This window comes from Natator depressus, chromosome 3 (assembly GCF_965152275.1).
Source record: "Natator depressus isolate rNatDep1 chromosome 3, rNatDep2.hap1, whole genome shotgun sequence".
Classification (NCBI taxonomy): domain Eukaryota; kingdom Metazoa; phylum Chordata; order Testudines; family Cheloniidae; genus Natator; species Natator depressus.
The window spans coordinates 59,513,443-59,529,522 of NC_134236.1; the positions used below are offsets into that span (position 1 = coordinate 59,513,443).

General features: G+C 41.6%; 1 protein-coding gene across 1 annotated transcript in view; it reads left to right on the top strand.

Annotated features, from left to right (window-relative positions):
* CD109 (CD109 molecule) overlaps window positions 1-16,080 on the top strand; it is a 115,338-nt gene that overhangs the window by 19,850 nt on the left and 79,408 nt on the right. Inside the window, exon 3 of the mRNA XM_074947991.1 lies at window positions 15,531-15,559. Coding sequence (XP_074804092.1) covers window positions 15,531-15,559 — 29 coding nt within the window. The remainder of the gene's footprint in view (window positions 1-15,530; window positions 15,560-16,080) is intronic.

Genomic DNA, 16,080 nt, shown 5'->3' on the forward strand with positions numbered 1-16,080 from the left:
CTCCAATCTATATCTGGGAAATTAAAGTCTCCCATAATCACACAATTCCTAATAGAATGCATTTAATCAAAAATATTAAAGATATGGTCTCCATATTAGAAGTCTCTATCCATATCCAAATCAGATCCTGGGGTCTGTAGTAGACCCCAAGTACTATCCTTGCAGAGCCTCTGGGGCTTGGGTCCAGTGTATTAATTCTTCCATGACTTAACCCCAGTGGCAGAAAACACAACGCTATAGTTATGTTGTATAAGCCTGGTATGATTTCAGTTACTATATAGGATAAGAATTTTAACATACTTTAAATAAAGCCACAAAATCAACATATAAAAATAATTTTCTAGGTTTTCTTTCACAATGGAAAATTAATTTCCTTTCTGTGAATATTTTAGCCCCTGCTCTTCATTTAGGCTATGGAATCTTTATAGGGGATTTGTTTATCTTTGTCATAGCAACTGATGAGGATTCTTTCAACGAGGTAACAATAACAGTAATATAGGTTTTGTGGAAATACAAAAACCAGGAGAACTTTGCAGAACAAATTTTCTTGGTTTCTCTGGTATTAAGCTGCTTTGAAACATGCTGTTCAGGAAAAAGGGTTTTCATCTATTAGTTTGAAGAAAAAACTTGTAAATATGTTATGAACAAGCATATGTAAACACAGCTGCCAAAAGAAAGAAATGAAGTAATTTCAATCATTTCAACCTGCAGGCATCCTAAGATTTCCTTTCCCTAACAGGATAAAGAACAGATGAGGACAGCTAGTAGGGAAAGTTGAGGGGAGAGACTATTTTTAGCAACACCTTCCAAATTAACATGAATATAAGGCCAGCTCGTTAGCTGGTATATAGGTTAGCTATTCACTTCAGCGGTGGTACACTGATTCATACTAGCTGAAGTTCTTTTCCATTGGGCCAAATCATGAAGTCCTTAATGAGGGCGCCATGCCCCCTTTTAGGTGAGACAAAGTAGTTACAGGAGTGTTCTATATCTGTATATATGTAAATAGGTAACTAATAACGCAGAGGCAACATGGTGGGGGGGCAGTGAGGTCACAGATTTCTGCAGAGTCTGCCCCATAGGGCAGTGGGGATAGGCAAGTACTTGGGTTGCCTCTTGCCAGGATGCCCAGCAGCGAGTAGCTAGTGATTTCCCCTGGTGGCGGCTCTCACCATGTGTCCGGGCAGCGCAGGGAGGGAGAAAGCAGCCAGGTGCCTGGCTGCGGGCAGAGTCCCCCCACAGCTACATGGGGCTGCTTCTCTTTCCCCGCTGCTGGAGTGCCAGCACTTCCCACTGCCTACTTTTCAGACTTCCCTGGGGTGAATGTCCCGTGCCTTTTCCCAGGGCAGAGGACACTCTCCCACTCCTACAGCAGGGGCTCTGCTCAGGGCCTCGCACTGCATCGGACTTGTCCTGCCTTCCATTTAGCAACAGCTTCTAAGGTGAGTCAGGATGGAGGTGGCTCTCTCTCCCGGAGCCCCACTGCATGGGGCTGGTCCAAGCTGCCTGGTGTCGCCCGCCCCAGCTTTCTGGTGTAGCTTGCCCCCACAAATGCTCCTCCACACCCTTCTGGGTTCTAGAACCAGAGGCAACGTGTGGGGCGGTCACATGCCCCCCCACTACCAAGGGTTATGTGTCGCCTCTGTATAAGGTGCCAGTTAGAGGTGAGCAAAAATGGGAATTTCCATCCCATGGGAAATGTCGATATCTCAACATTTGTGTTCATCCAAAATTGGGACGAAAAGTTAAAATATCAAAATTTTTCATGGAACAAAAAATAAAAAATTGCATTCAGAAATGATTAAATGTTTTCTTTTGGCATTTTCAGTGAAAACAAAATAGTCTGACTTTCCCAAATAATAATGTTTTGCTTCCATTTGTTAACTGACCTAAAATGCTTTGTTTTAAGTCAATTCAACACTAAACTGTAGTGTCCTATTGTGGTGCATTGCCTTATGAGAGCTGTAATTTGGGTTGCCTGAGACCCTTATTTTCCCTATTGACCATGCACCCATGATGCACCCACCAGGCGATGCAGCACACCACTCAGTCAGAGGAAAGACTGACGTATCCTGGGAGAGCTGGTCTGGCCAGAGAGCCAGGGTCATAGGAGATAATGAAGTCCTGAACTACAGCTCCCATGAAGCAATGTGACACCAGAAATGGAGTTTAATGCTGAACTGAGCTGAAATGAAACATGGACAATTTTGATTGAGCAGAAACTGCATTTTCTATAAGAAAAACATTCTGATAGAAAATTCCCAACCAGCTCTAGTGCCAGTAGTTGGGGCTCAAGAATAGGTAACATAGGCTCCTGGGTTCGGTAGGACCATGTAACAGGGTGCATCTCCGCTCCTGTCTTCTTTCCCTCTGGAAACTGTGCAGATTCCCTTGGTTGTACATTCACACTACCATTTATTTTGGCCCTCCGTCAGGACCTGAGGGGAACAGAGGTCTTCCTTCCGTGAAGCCTCTGTGTGACTGAGCTCAGCTAGCCTTGTTCCCTCCCCCAGTCCCTTCCTCTTGGCATTTCTTCTGCCTCTTTGTCAGTTTTGGGCTGATGGGCTAATTTGCTCTTTATCTTACCCAGCTCAGCAGCCTGATTATGTAATTACTTTTATCATCTTTCTCTGGGGAACTAGTTGGCATCTGAGTACTCAGAGTGCAGAGCTCACCCGTTCATTCGCTGCATTTGTCACAGACCAATAAAACTTGTTGAAGTGCACTAAAAATGACTTTACATCAGCTCTAACAGAAACCCCATAGGTTCCTCCTAATTCTCCTCCTAAGAACAAGAAGGTTGCCCACCCCATTCTGCCCTACAGACATGGCAGGGTGTTAAAAGCTGCCAGCAGTAAGGGACAGCTGCATGTAGACCTTTCTGTTCCATATTGCCACCCTTCCACTTTGCCCCCAACCTCCCTGCCATCTTGTATCAGCTGGTGTGGGAACATGCTGCCAGGGGCTCTCCTGAATGCTGATGCCTCAGAACTCATGGAAGAGGGATCTTGTACTGCTTACTAAAGACAATGGGCCTGATTTTTCACAGCCTCATTTGTACATTGTGTACATCAGCATGGTAGCTTTTTATATACCTCTTGTACAGGTGTAAGTGACTGCACAAGGTGCAAGGCACTGGAGAATCAGGCCCACCGCCTATGGTGATGTGCACTGTTTTGCCTTACAGGTTTGGGTGTCTGGGATTTTTGGCTCCACCTTGTTTACAGCACGAGTTCCTCAGTTTTTAGTCATTATTACTTTTACAGAACTTTCCTTGGCTTCAATCTGAGGTTTGATTGAGTAAGAGATTTAAGATTTGGCCACGGAAAATGCTTTTGATATCTTTAGTCATGCTCCATAGTTGCATAAAGGACCAGGTCTTCAACTGGCATAGCTCTATTAGAAATATGCTGATTTACACCTGGTGAGAATCTGGCCCAAAATGTTCAAGCCCTTGGAGGAATCACACTAATCTTTTAAAGCCAGAAATAAAGCAATCTTATGTGTCTGCAGCAAAATTCTATTGCAGTTTCATACCAAAGCAGTGGCTGCGGGATTGGTGTTTACTCTGTCTGCAGAATTTTGTTAATTAATTAATTTTGTCCACAAGCAAAGCTTTGAAAAAATGTGTGATACACGTTTTAGCAGCATACTAGCATACAGAAGAACTTTTGAATCATAATCTCAGTTGAGAAAGTCCTTAGCTCATTCAGGATGAAATTTGGCTGGAGTTTGAAGGGATTACTATTAAAGCAGTGAGAATGTGGGAAAACCTTCCTGGCAAGGCAGCTCACATTAACACTTAAAAGTAAAGTCTCAGACTTGGCTGTGTTAAGTTCCTAACAAGATCATTATGCAGTGATCAGAATCTAAATGTGACCTAATGCCACAGATGGTTTATTTATGTTTTCGACTCGGAAAGATTTGAAGTTAATATTTTCAGTTTTATTCCTTATGGTAGGGAGGAACAATGGATAGTAGGGTAATGGTCCTGGTAGTAAGAACTCCTAAGCAATGGATACACTAGAGAACTTTTACAAAAATAACTCTCACTGTTGCTAACACCAGTTCAGTTGTACCATTGTTAACAATGCTTCTGATCATTGTGTGGATGGATTGCCAGGGTCAAGTCAGTTAAACCTGCTTAATGAGCCTGAGCCTAATCAACATAGTGCTGAAAATAGGTGCTGGACCCAGGGAGCCATCTTCAGTAGGGCTCTCAAAATGCCAACACCAATGCAGATGAAATGGTGTTAGTAACGGTAAGGATTTATTCATTTAAATTCCTTAGTGTAGACAAGGCTCCACTAAGGAATTTACAAATTCCCTCCACAAAGGGAATTTGTACTCCACAAAGCAGAGTAGTTTCTGCTCCTTGCTCTGACACTGACTTGATGTGACCCTCAGTGAATCAGTTACCACCTTGTATTTCAGGTAAAACATATGTAAAGTGGGTGTAATAATGAGGCTTAATTAATGTTTATAAAGCCCTCTGAGATTCTTGTAAAAGGTGCTAAATACAAAGCAGTTATTATCATTAATGGATGTATTTGGGCATGTTACGGAGAAGCATTGTCCTTGCTGACTGCAGGCAATGCTATGCTACCTGTCAACTCACGAGTCACTCGCATACAGAGACAGGAATGAGTTGTAAGGACGGAGACAGAAGATACAGCTAGGCTACATTACAGCCGTTTACTTTATAAATTATTTCTTGTTGTTAGTTAAATACATATGTTAATCTAAAACCTGCCTCAGTCATCACTCAAATACCAGAGTTCCTTTTAAAAAACCCCTCTTGGTTTACTGATAAGTCTTTTCCTTATAAAGAAAAGGATTACTAGTGGCACCTTAGAGACTAACCAATTTATTTGAGCATAAGCTTTCGTGAGCTACAGTTCACTTCATCGGTTGCATTATGCTCAAATAAATTGGTTAGTTTCTAAGGTGCCACTAGTACTCCTTTTCTTTTTGCGAATACAGACTAACACAGCTGCTACTCTGAAATCTTTTCCTTATGCCACTCCGGGAGAACCAGGTTTCCTGTAGATAAGCTTATACTGCTCTTAATAGAGTTCCATGGCTAATGTCAGGAATAGATCAACAGAGAGGCAAGGAGGATGAGGTAATATCTTTTATTGGACCAATTCCTGTTGGTGAGAGAGAGAAGCTTTCAAGAGGAGTATATCATTGATCAGAAGAGAGGCTGCCCACTCACATGTCAAGTACTTTGAAGGACTCCCTGAAGTTCCTCCCATATATGGCAATCAAGGAGAATGGCAAGCTTCCAGCTGTGGTGAGGTGGGCCAGAATGCTAAAATGCTGTGCTTGTCAGTTGCCAAAGAGAAGAAAAATATTTATTTGCTTATTGCCTGGAACTCCTGAAGCCTCTGTGGCTGTGAAAACTAAGAGGCCTGGGGAGGGTCTGTGTGTCAGCAGCTGCATAAACTACTTTTCAGCTGATGAGAACTCCTAGAGACATTAAAAAAAAAAAGGTTGTCACTCTAAAGGTAGAACAAACACAACACTGAGAAAACTTTTAAGTTGCTTGAGGCCAAATTCTACCCACAGATGTATATAAGCAGTTGCCATTAAAACCTGAGTGCTTCTGAAGACTTGGCTTTTGGAATGTGTTTCTCTGCAAGAAGGCCTGGTGGTTATGAGTCATGTGGCTGAACCCATGTTTAAATTCTAATGGGTGGCATATACTAGGTAGGGTTTTTCCTTTGCCCATCCCAGATCAGCTGAGTTATTCTGGTTTTACCTCATTAAAAAAAAAAAAAAAGAATCAGGAGAATTAATGCTATATCTTTAAATATATATATATATATATATATATATATAGGACCTGGGTGAACATTTGATTGTTTTTTTCATTTTGTCCAGGAGCTCAGTAAGGAGAAAACTTAATTTTTGAAATATAAGGAAGCACAATCCTTAAGTACTTACTTCTGGCAAAACTCCTATTGATATCAGAAGCAGATTTGCCTAAGTAAAGACTTCAGGACCTGAATTTATGTTTCAGGAGGGAGAAGAAACAAGTACAATTGAGAGTCAAATTACGTTTTTTTCCTTCTCATGAATGATCACCATGGGTAATAAAGGTTCTTCAGGCCAAATTAAGCCATTAGCTATGTCAGTGCAACAACACTGTTCTAAAATTATGCCTTTGTGACACTGCTTCAAACCCACTGTCTTTAATAAGTTTACACAGGTGTACCTGAATAGAATTTAGTGAACAATTCTGTTGATGATGTACATGAAAATGTTATCCATTTCTCCCTCTCTCTTTAAGTGATGTAACTTGTGCAGTGCTAATAGGAAAAAAGTACTAAAAACTTACTTTTGTCACTAAAATCAGCCCATATGACTCAATACACACAGGATGCACATGCTATGAAGGAAGTACCAGTTTTATGAAGCTGTGTTTTCAGTGTTCATAACAAAGAACAAGCAGATGCCCAATGAAATTGATATTCAATACATTTAAAACTGATAAAAGAAATAATATGGAACTCAATGCTACAATATATATTGAGCCCAAGAGCCTAGCAGGATTTGTAAAACGATTGAATGCTTATATGGATCACAAGAACATTCACAGTCACATTATATAGGAAAATGTTTTAAAAATAAATGGATATAAACCTCCTGCTTCAGAGCTCATGCCAACCACTAACTCACGGAGATTAGGAAGAAACTTTTGCCCTGGAGAGGTTATTCTATAGTTGTCCACTACAGGGTTTCTCACATCTTCCTTTGAAAGATCTGGTACTAGCTACTGTCAGATAGGATACTGGATTAGATGGATTTCTGGTCTGATCCAGTGTGGCAATTCCTGTGTTCCACTTTCTTTCTAAATGAAAAGAGTAAGAATATGTGAAATGTATTTTAATGGGATTATTCTGGCTATTTGATTTTTAACTGAAATCAATCAGAAATATATTATGTCTGATAGAACTAATTCTCCTGAGAAATAAATTGAGTAAAATTGTACAGTATTACAACTACTTTCTCTAATGAATGGAGCCTGTTTTAGTACCATATGTCTATGGATCACATCATTATCTTTATAACAATAGTAAGTATTGACATAGGTGTGTAAACCATACTGTGCCTTGATTAGTTTTAGTTACATTAACTAACTTATGTTTAGTTACATCAACATCATTCTTTTGGCAGATTCATGGTCTGGTTTCCAAACAGTCCATCCAGATTATTAGGGTCCCTCAAACAAGGTCTTGACTTTATATGTATATAAGTACTAAAATATTGCATGAGTTTATTTTCAAAACTGGACTTCCATCTAGTATATAAAGAGAATGCACAAGGCTTTTTGTAATGTAATGGGGGATGAGTTCAACCATGACCTTAGAAACTGGGCTTCCTAGATTGCTGGATAGCAGAGTTATGAAAATCATGTAATTGGTCTTTTGAAAGAAGGGAGGAGAGAATATATATTTAATATATATTTCATAATTTTGATAACAAAGGAGAGACAATCTTTAATCTATTAACTTCTTATGGCCCTTAATGGCAAATTTACTGTGTTTGTTGGATCAGGTTATAACAGGTCTATCAGTGCTTCTAAATGAATATGCCTATGTGACGGGGTGCCCTGTGTCGAGCTAGGGTGTCCCCGTCAGCCCGGTGTGGGGTTGGTGCACCCCATCATCCCATCATCGGGGTCCCCACGTTAAGCGGGTGATTTCGGCCAAGTGGGTCCCAGCCCCTGACGGGGTCACTTAGACAAATAGCCTGTAGTCTCTGGGTGGGCAAAACAAACAGTCTGGAGCCATGGAGCCTCTTGGCTGGGGCAAGACGAACAACCAGTCTGGAGCCCTGCAGTCTCCTGGGTGGGGCAGGCAGCAACACTTGGGGAATTAGCCCCCTGGGAGGGGCAAAGCAGAAAGCAGATTGCAGCCCCAGGGCGGGGCAAAGCAAACAAAGTCTATGGCCTGCAACCTCCTGGCTGGGGCAGGCAGTTGCCCTGGGGGAATTAGCCCTCTGGGCAGGGCAAAATATCAATCATTCTATGGCCCCTGGGTGGGGCAAAACAAACAAACAGTCTATCGGCCTTACTACCCTCTGGGCTGGGACATAGAACAGGCAGCAGCTTCCTCAGCGGGCAGTGGCTTGGCTTCCCTGGCAGTATCTGCAGTCAGCGAGTCACCTGGAGTGTAGTCTGGGTCTTCAGGCTCTACTGCCAGGAGCGTTGCAGGAACCAGCATGGTACGTCCTTCCTCCTCCATTTCCACCCCAACTGAGCTGTGCAGCCTCCTTTTAGCTGGCTTTTCCACCTGGAGCATGTGCAGCAGGGGAAAGGGGGCATGGCCACCTGGGCCCACAATGATTAGTCCGCCCCTGGAGGCCCCAGTACGGAGTTGGTACACCCCATCACAGCCTATCATATATAATCTCCCAACCATACTATAAAGTGGAATAGTCTTGCTTGCATACAGATTACTAAACTGTGTTATAACCATATTACTGCATTATGTTATAGACAACTATGTATCACAATTTAGTAACATGCTTTGGTCCCAATTACAAGGCAAGACTAGACCCTGTTATAACACAGATGGGGACTATCGTTTTATAACACAATCTGTGAACAACTTAGATTTGAATGTGTAGACAGCTCCATAAGGGCCTGATCCTGTTCCCATTGAAATCTGTGAGAGATTTGTCACTGACTTTATTTGAAGAAAAATCAGGAAGTAAGTAATGAAAGTGGATCAATACTAGCACCAATGTTCTTTGAATTCCCCACATGTTTCTATTGTTTTCGAACTGATTTACACTGGGAACTGGAAACGATCACTCTCTGGTCACATTGCGATTACCTGACCTTTTTCAATCAAATTAAGTAAAAGATTAAGTACTAAGCAGAATTTTGCACAGATTAGAATTTGGTTTTCAGTAGAAATTTCCTGTCAAGAGGGGAATATTTTATGGTTAAGATGATGGGCTAGGAACTCAGGAGGAGTTGGCTTCAATTCCTGGCTTTGCCACAGACTTTCTTTGTAGTCTTGGAAGAGTTCCTCAGTTCCTCATCTGTAAAAATTCAGACAATACTTTCATACTTCACTGGGTGTTGTGAGGACAATGTCACTATTATTTGCGAGGCCCTCGACAGGGCCCATATGGCAGATGGGTGCATAACAAAAAAGTAGAGAATATTTTTGATTGTGGATTTTTTTTCCTTACTGTATAGATCTTCATTTCTAATATGATTTTATTCCTTTCATAAGCAGTGTTGATATGAGAATAGGATGATATCTCAATTTATTGCGGTAAGGTCAATGTCTTGATAAGGTAAATATTTACTTTTTTAGACTAACCACTGCAACCTTGGATGAGATGAGGAAGGGCCTTACATTTGAAAACATACAGAAATGAAAAAAGTAGAAATCTGGAAAATGTAAAGACATCATTTCCAGGGATAATTAGATTTTTTTCTTAATAGAGGTTTAGCCTACTCTGATGTCTGAATAACAGGCATTGCTCCTGCTAAGAACAGTGTAGGCAGATGGAAGACTTTGGGCATGCCCATGCATGTGTATGGGCAAATTGTGAGTGAGAGAGAGCACACTTATTTTGGGAGGAACTTTTGGTTGGGATTTTCAAAGTAGTGCAGGATATTTAGTCCCACATCTTCCATTAATTTGAACGGGTTAAATCTATTGCACTGCTTGGAAAATTTAAAACTTTGTCTGAGTTGCAAATTCAATTGAAAATTCAGAGTCAGACCAGATATGTACTTGGACGGGCTGTGAAAATATTTCAGTATATTTGTACACATTATAAAATGCTAACTTATAAAGGAAAAATTATCCACTGAAGAAACAACAATTAGGATGGTTCATATGATGCAGTTAAATTTATTGTTATGGAGGGAGTCACTAGAAGGTGCTGTCACACATAAGGGATTTTCAGTTTTTGAAGAAATACGGTATTGGTGTTAATATTGTGTTGTAGAGTCTTTTGATCTCAGCAAGATAGTTTGATCTCAGCCTTGATCTCTCCAAGTTGGTGCAGAGTTACTTCTTGGTAAGTGGGCATTAGTGTTTGGGTTGAGAATTCTGTAAGAGGAGATTGCCTGCATGTTGTTAGTGACCATCTCAGTTCAAGGACTGGTGTGAATCATAGGACTGGAAGGGACCTCGAGAGGTCATCTAGTCCAGTCCCCTGCACTCATGGCAGGACTAAGTATTATCTAGACCATCCCTGACAGGTGGATGCTCTTAACATGCTCTTAAAAATCTCCAAGGATGGAGATTCCACAACCTCCCTAGGCAATTTATTCCAGTGCTTAACCACCCTGACAGTTAGGAATTTTTTCCTAATGTCCAACCTAAACCTCCCTTGCTGCAATTTAAGCCCATTGTTTCTTGTCCTATCCTCAGAGGACAATTTTTCTCCCTCCTCCTTGTAATAACCTTTTATGTACTTGAAAAATGTTATCCTGTCCCCCCTCAGTCTTCTCTTTTCCTGACTAAACAAGCCCAATTTTTTCAATTTTCCCTAATAGGTCATGTTTTCTAGACCTGTAATAATTTTTGTTGCTCTCCTCTGGACTTTCTCCAATTTGTCCATATCTTTCCTGAAATGTGGTGCCCAGAATTGGACACAATATTCCAGTTGATGCCTAATCAGCGTGGAGTAGAGTGGAAGAATTGATTCTTGTGTCTTGCTTAGAACACTTCTGCTAATATATCCCAGAATGATGTTCGCTTTTTTTGCAATAGTGTTACACTCTTGACTCATATTTAGCTTGTGGACCACTATGACCCCCAGATCCCTTTCTACAGTACTTCTTCCTAGGCAGTCATTTCCCATTCTGTATGTATGCAACTGATTGTTCCTTCCTAAGTGGAGTACTTTGCATTTGTTCTTATTAAATTTCCTCCTATTTACTTCAGACCATTTCTCCAGTTTGTCCAGATCATTTTGAATTATAATCCTATCCTCCAAAGCGCTTGCAACCCCTCCCAGCTTGGTATTATCCTCAAATTTTATAAGTGTACTCTCTATGCCATTATCTAAATCATTGATGAAGATATTGAACAGAAACGGACCAAGAACTGATCCCTGCAGGGCCCCACTCGTTGTGCCCTTCCAGCATGTCTGTGAACCACTGATAACTACTCTCTGGGAACTGTTTTCCAACCAGTTATGCACCCACCTTATAGTAGCTCCATCTAGGTTGCATTTCCCTAGTTTGTTTATGAGAAAGTCATGCGAGACAGTATCAAAAGCTTTACTAAAATAAAAATATACCACGTTTACCATTTCCCCCCTATCTGCAAGGCTTGTTACCCTGTCAAAGAAAGCTATCAGGTTGGTTTGAGATGATTTGTTCTTGACAAATCCATGCTGACTGTTACTTATCATCTTATTTGCTCCATTACCTTTCCGGATACAGAAGTTAAGATGACAGGTTTATAATTCCCGGGTTGTCCTTATTTCCCTTTTTATAGATTGGCACGATATTTTCCCTTTTCCTGTCTTCCATGACTTTTCAAAGATAATCACTAATGGCTCAGATATCGCCTCAGTCAGCTCCTTGAGTATTCTAGGATGCATTTTATCAGGCCCTGATGACTTGAAGACATCTAATATGTCCAAGTAATTTTTAACTTGTTCTTTCCCTATTTTAACCTCTGATCCTACCTCATCTTCACCGGCATTCACTATGTTAGATGTCCAATCACCACCAACCTTCTTGGTGAAAACTGAAACAAAGAAGTCATTTAGCACTTCTGCCATTTCCATATTTTCTGTTTTTGTTTCCCCCCCTCATTGAGTAATGGGCCTACCTTGTCCTCTTGCTTCTAATGTATTTGTAGAATGTTTTCAAGTTACCCTTTATGTCTCTAGCTAGTGTGATCTTGTTTTGTGCCTTGGCCTTTCTAATACTTGTATTATTTGTTTATATTAATCCTTTGTAATTTGACCTAGTTTCCACTTTTTGTAGGACTCTTCTTTTATTTTTAGATCATTGAAGATCTTCCGGTTAAGCCAGGGTGGTCTCTTTCCATCTTCCTATCTTTCCTATGCAGTGGGATAGTCTGATCTTGTGCTCTTAATAATGTCTCTTTGAAAAACTGCCAACTGTCTTCAAATGTTTTTCTATTTAGACTTGCTTCCCATGGGATCTTACCTACTTAACGCCATGAGTTTGCTAAAATCTGGCTTCTTGAAATTCATTATCTTTATTCTGCTGTTCTCCCTCCTACCATTCCTTAGAATGTGCAAATAAAACTAATTACACTAAGAAAATGCCCAGACTCCACAGCAGTGATTTCTCCTCCTGTTCGAAAATGACCTGCAGACTCAACTTCTTCTCCCACTCAGCAAAGGGGTGACATTACTTTAGCACTGCATAAGAGTAAGGAAACAGTCGATTAATATTCCATAGTTTGTGTGGCCCTGCAAACAGTCTCATGCAGGCTTCCTCAACCATACATCAAAAACAAAGAGCACTGCGGGGCAGGTCTGTGTGGCTAGCACCTGGCTGAGAGTAGAAGCCTTGAGGACACTACGTTTTAGAATGCTACAATGTTAATGTTACAACTTAGGATATGTCTACATTGAAAACACTGCAGTGTGTGGGGAGGTGAAAGCTCCAGCTGGGGGTGGGGCCAGGGATAAGGGATTTGGGGTGCAGAAGGTGGCTCCAGGCTGGGCCAGGGATGAGGGGTTTGGGGTGCAGAAGGTGGGTCCGGGCTAGGCCAGGGTGTTGGGGTGTGTAGGGAGTTGAAAGCTCTAGCTGGGGGTGGGGCCGGGGATGAGGGGTTTGGAGTGCGGGAGGGGACTCCGGGCTAGGCCAGGGGGGTTGGGGTGTGGGGTATGTGTGAGGGGGAGGTACTTAGTGCGGGGGGGCAGTGTGTGGAGCCTCCCAGCCCCTAGCTGCCCCTGCCTAGTGGCTGCAGGGACCTGTGGCTGCTTCTGGGAGCAGTGAGGGGCCAGGGCAGGTAGCCCCGCCGCCGACTGGACTTTTAATGGCCTGGTTGGCAGTGCCGACCGGAGCCACCAGGGTACCTTTTTGACTGGGCATTCCTTCCTTTCCTGGACTAGATGACCTATCGAGGTTCCTTCTAGTTCTACACTTCTATGATTCTAATGCCAAAGCTGACTTCAGCTTTGCAAAGTGTGGTGGGATATGGTGAATGGAACTGTGGGAAGAGCATAATACATTAATTTAGTATAACTTCCCAACACTTTAGGTATGTAATGTATATTATATTAATACCATGCATGTAATACCTATTAATGTGGTGTTTACTATGCCTTACACATGGTAGGAATGTAGGCTGACTAAATTAAACATGGGGGAGGCCTTATTTCTTGGAAGACAGGAGTAAGGGGATAAATTAATTAGCAGGCTGAAAACAGAATATTTGTGCTAAAATAAGTAAATGGATTAGTAAGCTAAGAGGCAGAACTGTACAGAGCATGCTGTACAGGGATTGGTTCCTACAAAGTAACCAAGCCAATCACAAAATGTGTTATGCAGTGTATAGTTAATGCAATGAGATGTGTAAATGTATATGGAAGGGAGAGGTTTGCTGTGTAACTTTGGATGTGTGGTGTGCCCTACCCCCTGACCCCTCATGCTTTAGTCTCATCAGCTCAGAGTAGCTCTGCTGTATGCCAAATAAAGGAAACTGAGTGATGAGACTGGAGTCAAACTGCATTCTTGGGGAACTGAGTGGAAGAGGTGGGAAGTGCTAACGAGTGATTTTTCCTTTCTTGGTATTCTGCTGTTGAGAATAGCCCACTTCCACTTTAATTGAATTGTCTTGTTAGCACTGACCCCCCACGTGGTAAGGCAACTCCCATCTTTTCATGTACTGTGTATATATACCTGCCTTCTGTTTTTTTCCACTCCATGCATCTGATGAAGTGGGTTTTAGCCCACGAAAGCTTATGCCCAAATAAATTTGTTAGTCTCTAAGGTGCCACAAGGACTCCTCAGAGAATTTTGTGCGGGTAGCCCCAGTTCTATTCACATTACGTAAAGCAAAACTGTACTCATTTTCCTCAGACTTGCCTGTGCCATATAATTAAGTTACAGGGAGTGCCACTGATGGACCACTTTCCATGGACCTCTTTCTCCTGTATTTCCATGCAGTAATCAGACTACAAAATGATGATGATAATAATGTGGGAGAGAATAGCGAGCTCTGTTGTCATCAGATGAATTCAATAAGCTCTGTGACTGCTTTAGGTCCAAACCAATGGCTGAATTTAAGAGGGAGCAGAGAGGTATTCCTGCTGCACCCTCTTCCACAGGAATCCTGCTACTGCAAGACAGAGCAGGATTCCTTGGGACCCAGGCCAAGGTGATGCTCTATAAGGGTCACTTTGCTGCTCCACTGAGCAGGATCATGGTGCATGCTCATTAAATGGTGATGATGCTCTCTGATCTGCAGGCCATGCCCCCTTAGGTTGGTGTACCACTGAGTGCATTCCTGTATGCTAGAGGGGGATGCTACCTAACAGTTTGTGTGGGTGGGAATCTCGTCCTGCCTTCCCCTCCCTTTGTGTATTAGCACTTAACTGGCATGCTTCTTTGCTTAATTTTTAGCAGACAAGATGTGCTAACTCTTCAGTTTGGGCAGTTTGTTTTTTATTTGTTGGTTTCTCTGATTTGCTTTTTGTTAGAGAGACAAGGTGGGTGATGTAATATCTTTTATTGAACCAACTTCTGTTGGTGGGAGAGACAAGCTTTTGAGCTTACAGGGAGCTCACTGTCTTATTAGTTTAGATGATCTAAGGCCATTATTAGGACAGAGCTCTTTAGCTTTGCAAAAGATGAGTAGTGAGTTAGTTTCACTATGGGTTCAGTTCAATGAAATGCTTGGAGGTGATTTTTCTATCCAAAAGAGAGCTCACCAGTATAGAAAGCATTTAAAACACTTTTATAATGGAACTAATGAAGTGCACTAAACATTTGGCACAACACCAAGGGTGAGATTTTGTGCTGTGTCTCTTAGACCACCCTATGCCTGTCCCTACTAATAGCTGTTCAATTTTTCAAATTTTCCAAAATGATACACAAGAACTAAATAAAGGAGTGAAGCATTTGGAAGAAAGAATATTAGTCCATAGCTGTTGGTGTGCTAGAGCAGTGGTCAGGACATCTGGAGAGAAGAGATGGGATTACATGCCACCTTTCTGCTCTCTTGGTCCTGGGACCTATCAGGGCCTGAACCTGCCTTGGCACAAAGCTGTTCTAACTTGCAATAGTTGATATAGACCCCCAAGGAGCTGCTTTACTGGCCAGTGCATGGTTTTGTGGTTCTGCCCCTTCAAGCTCTGACACATCTCCCCAGCCTGGAATGCCACCTATTCCGGGTCAGGAACTGCAGGAATGTGAATGCTCTGTGAGGATTGTTAGTTAATTGTTGCTGAGGATGCAAGTCACTAAGAGCTACAATCTTTTTAATGTTGATGTTTTTGATAAAATGAGGCTTGCTGGCAGAACTTTATTTTATTTTTCTCTTCCCTTCTTAATTTAGGTTCCTTTGGAACTCTTGTTCTTCCAGCAGTAAGTATTCTTTTCTGGTACTACCTGACTTTCATAGCAAATGTTTGTGTTGGATAACTGCAGTCTCTCAATGCTTCTTTTATTGACTTAGGTTGATGACATGATATATTTTAGTGTTGTGCAAGGTGCAAATTATTTTGATACTCATGGAGTGCATCCCCTAGCTGACCAGTGAGCCAGGGAGATCCCATTCCAAATGTTTTTATAGCTTGTTATAGAATAATTGAAGGGTTTAGAAGGCAAGTCCCAGCATCAGCTGGCATAGGACTCTAATATCTGAACAGCATTTACACGGATTAGTTTATGATTGGTAGACATCATTCTTCCCAACACACTGTGAATGCTAGATAAATAGTGCCAAAACCCCCATCCACAAATATTAGATCAAAATTTTAAACAATTTCACATTGATTGTGTTCATACACAATACTCTGTTGGAATTACATTCTCTAGCAAACAAATTTTCCAACTTCAAACAATATGTTAATCAGATATTACAGAATGTGTGAGAGGTGGAAAGT